The 2368-nt window shown below is 63.5% G+C and overlaps 1 protein-coding gene across 1 annotated transcript in view; it reads left to right on the top strand.

Annotated features, from left to right (window-relative positions):
* Positions 1 to 2368, top strand: part of INPP5A (inositol polyphosphate-5-phosphatase, 40kDa) — a 109579-nt gene that overhangs the window by 90396 nt on the left and 16815 nt on the right. Inside the window, exon 10 of the mRNA XM_010859554.1 lies at positions 2128 to 2284. Within this exon, the coding sequence (XP_010857856.1) occupies positions 2128 to 2284 (157 nt within the window). The remainder of the gene's footprint in view (positions 1 to 2127; positions 2285 to 2368) is intronic.

Genomic DNA, 2368 nt, shown 5'->3' with positions numbered 1-2368 from the left:
ACAGAGGACCCCCCTCCTGTGGTCCAGCGTGCTGGGTGCGGACAGAAGCAGGGTCTGTGGAATCACAGCCATGACTGGGCTAAAGCCTAGCAGGACGTCGTAAACAGACGAGGCGCTGTGTGACACCTGCTCTCTCTTGGAGTGCACACACAGGAGAGCCCTGACGCTTTTCCTCACCATCTAAAACTCAGCAACCGCAGCAAGGAAACGGCTGGTGTGCCTCTGACCTCTGCACACCAAGCTTACTCTACACTTTTCCCCAAAAGCGTTTCTCGACCTGTAATAGAGATCCCTCAGAACAGAGACCCCCCAGGTCAGGCGTTACTCTGACCAGGACGGCCCTGACCAGCTCCTGGCTGACCCCGGGGCGGTGGACCCCCATCCTCGGGTGAGGGGCTGGCTGTCCGCCCCTCACTCCCTCCATCTGGCAGAGATCAGAGCGGGTTCTGTAAGGCCACACTCACGGGCTCACCTCTTGGGGCCTGAGGGGCTCCACCAGCACTGAAATTTGGACCCGGGGTGGGGTGGGGGGCGCGTTTGTGCTGCAGAGGGGAGCGGGCCAGCCGCGCAGCGAGAATACCACAAGCTGCCTTTCCGGCCCTGCCGTCCTGGGGGCCCTCACGGTGCCTGTCCTTGGCAGTGGCTGCGTCGCCAAAGTCCAAGCAAAAAGCCCGGGGCCCCGAGTGCCAGTAAGACACCCGCGTCACCCTCCGGTGCCTCCACACGGCCACTGATAGCGAAATAAACCTCAGATGGTTCTTTAAAAACAGCATTTGGAGAATTTTTTTCTCCTTTGAAAAGAGGAAAATGCCTCTGTAAGGCAAGCCGGAAAGGCGCTGTCCCGGGCTTTCTGCTCCAGCGGTCACGGCTGCGGCTGAAAGGGGAGGCCTGGGCGCCCTGAATGAGGGGCTCCGGCGGGTGTGGGAGCGGCCGCGCGCGAGGGGCCGGCCAGGCAGATGTGTATCCGCTGGGAGCCGGTGCGAGGGAGAGAGAGAGCGTTTTTTTAAGAAGTTTGCAGCAGCCGCCTTTGGGCAAAGACTATGAGTTTCCTCCGAGTAAGCCGTCTGCCCGCCGGGCCTCCCCATTCACCGCTCTTAAGCCCCGTAGCACATTAGCATCTGGATGGCTTGGCCTCCTCGTGGGCGGTGGGCACGCCCAGGCAGGGTTGCTGGGGCCCTTGTTCTAATCCGGCCATTTGAAGGCGGCCAGACTGATGTGTGACACATGAGTCCAAAAGCCACTTTGGGGGCTTGACCTGATTAGCTGTGTGTGCCCTGAATGTCAGTGCCCCCCCTGACAGTGCCGGCCACCCCGGGCCTGAGCCCCGCTGACCTGGTTAGCCATGTGTGCCCTGAATGTCAGTGCCCCCCCCACAGTGCCGGCCACCTTGGGCCGAGCCCCGCGCTCCACCGCAAGGTCCTCCCACGGGCTCCTCGGATGAACGGGCGTCTTCAGGTCAACATTAGTCCTGCTGCAGCAGTCCTTCTTCTTTATCTTTTTCATAAAAACTATGGGGACAAAAAAAAAAAAGGCTCTATCGAGGTATAACTTACACACAAAACAAAATCTGGTTGTGGCCCCTGGCCCCCGCAGTCTCTCTGGACCCTGCGGACAGACTTTTCCGAAGGGAGGTGCATGGCCCGCGTCCTCGCCAGCACTTCTCCGAGCCTGGCCGTCTCAGCCCTTCTGGAGCGGTTCTTTCTCTCCACTGTACGTTCTCCGGGCCTGGCCGTGCTGCCCTGCTGACCCTGGGCCAGGCTCCGGGTTCGTCCTGACTTTGGGGAGGGTCCCTGTTTACCTTCTTGCTGTGGCCTGTCCTTGCCCCACGCCCAGGGTGGGGCAGGACCGGGTGTACCTGCTGGGAGGCCTGGCCCCCTCCCTCTGCGCCCCCCGACGGCCTCTGCCTCCCTGCCGCCCTCCAGGTCCTGCCTGGCTGCTCTCCACCGTCGTGGCCGTGGGGCCTCCTGGGCCCCTGGGTCCACAGAGCAGCCTGGACGGAGGGCAGAGGGGCCGGCGGGGCGCTCAGGAGGAGTGAGCCCCCAGCCCAGCCGGACAGCGAGGACGGAGGGACCGGGTCGGGCGGCCAGGCGGCAGGTCTCGGACCTGGTTCCTCCGTGTCTTTCCCAGACTCTCTGCACAAAGGCCACGATGCAGACCGTGCGGGCCGCGGACACCAACGAAGTCGTGAAGCTGATATTCCGAGAGTCAGACAACGACCGGAAGGTGAGCGCAGAGGGTGCGCAGGCGCCCTGGGGAGGGGCCCCAGCTCTGACCCGGCCCCCCCGTAGTCCCGCCGTGGGGAGGTGCCCCGCCCTGGAAAGGGGGCCCACCTGCTCTCACGCCCCTCTGCACCCAGTGACCCGGCCTG

The sequence above is a fragment of the Bison bison genome, unplaced genomic scaffold, assembly GCF_000754665.1.
Source record: "Bison bison bison isolate TAMUID 2011002044 unplaced genomic scaffold, Bison_UMD1.0 scf7180017864456, whole genome shotgun sequence".
Lineage (NCBI taxonomy): Eukaryota > Metazoa > Chordata > Mammalia > Artiodactyla > Bovidae > Bison > Bison bison.
This window is presented reverse-complemented; position numbering and strand designations above follow the sequence as displayed.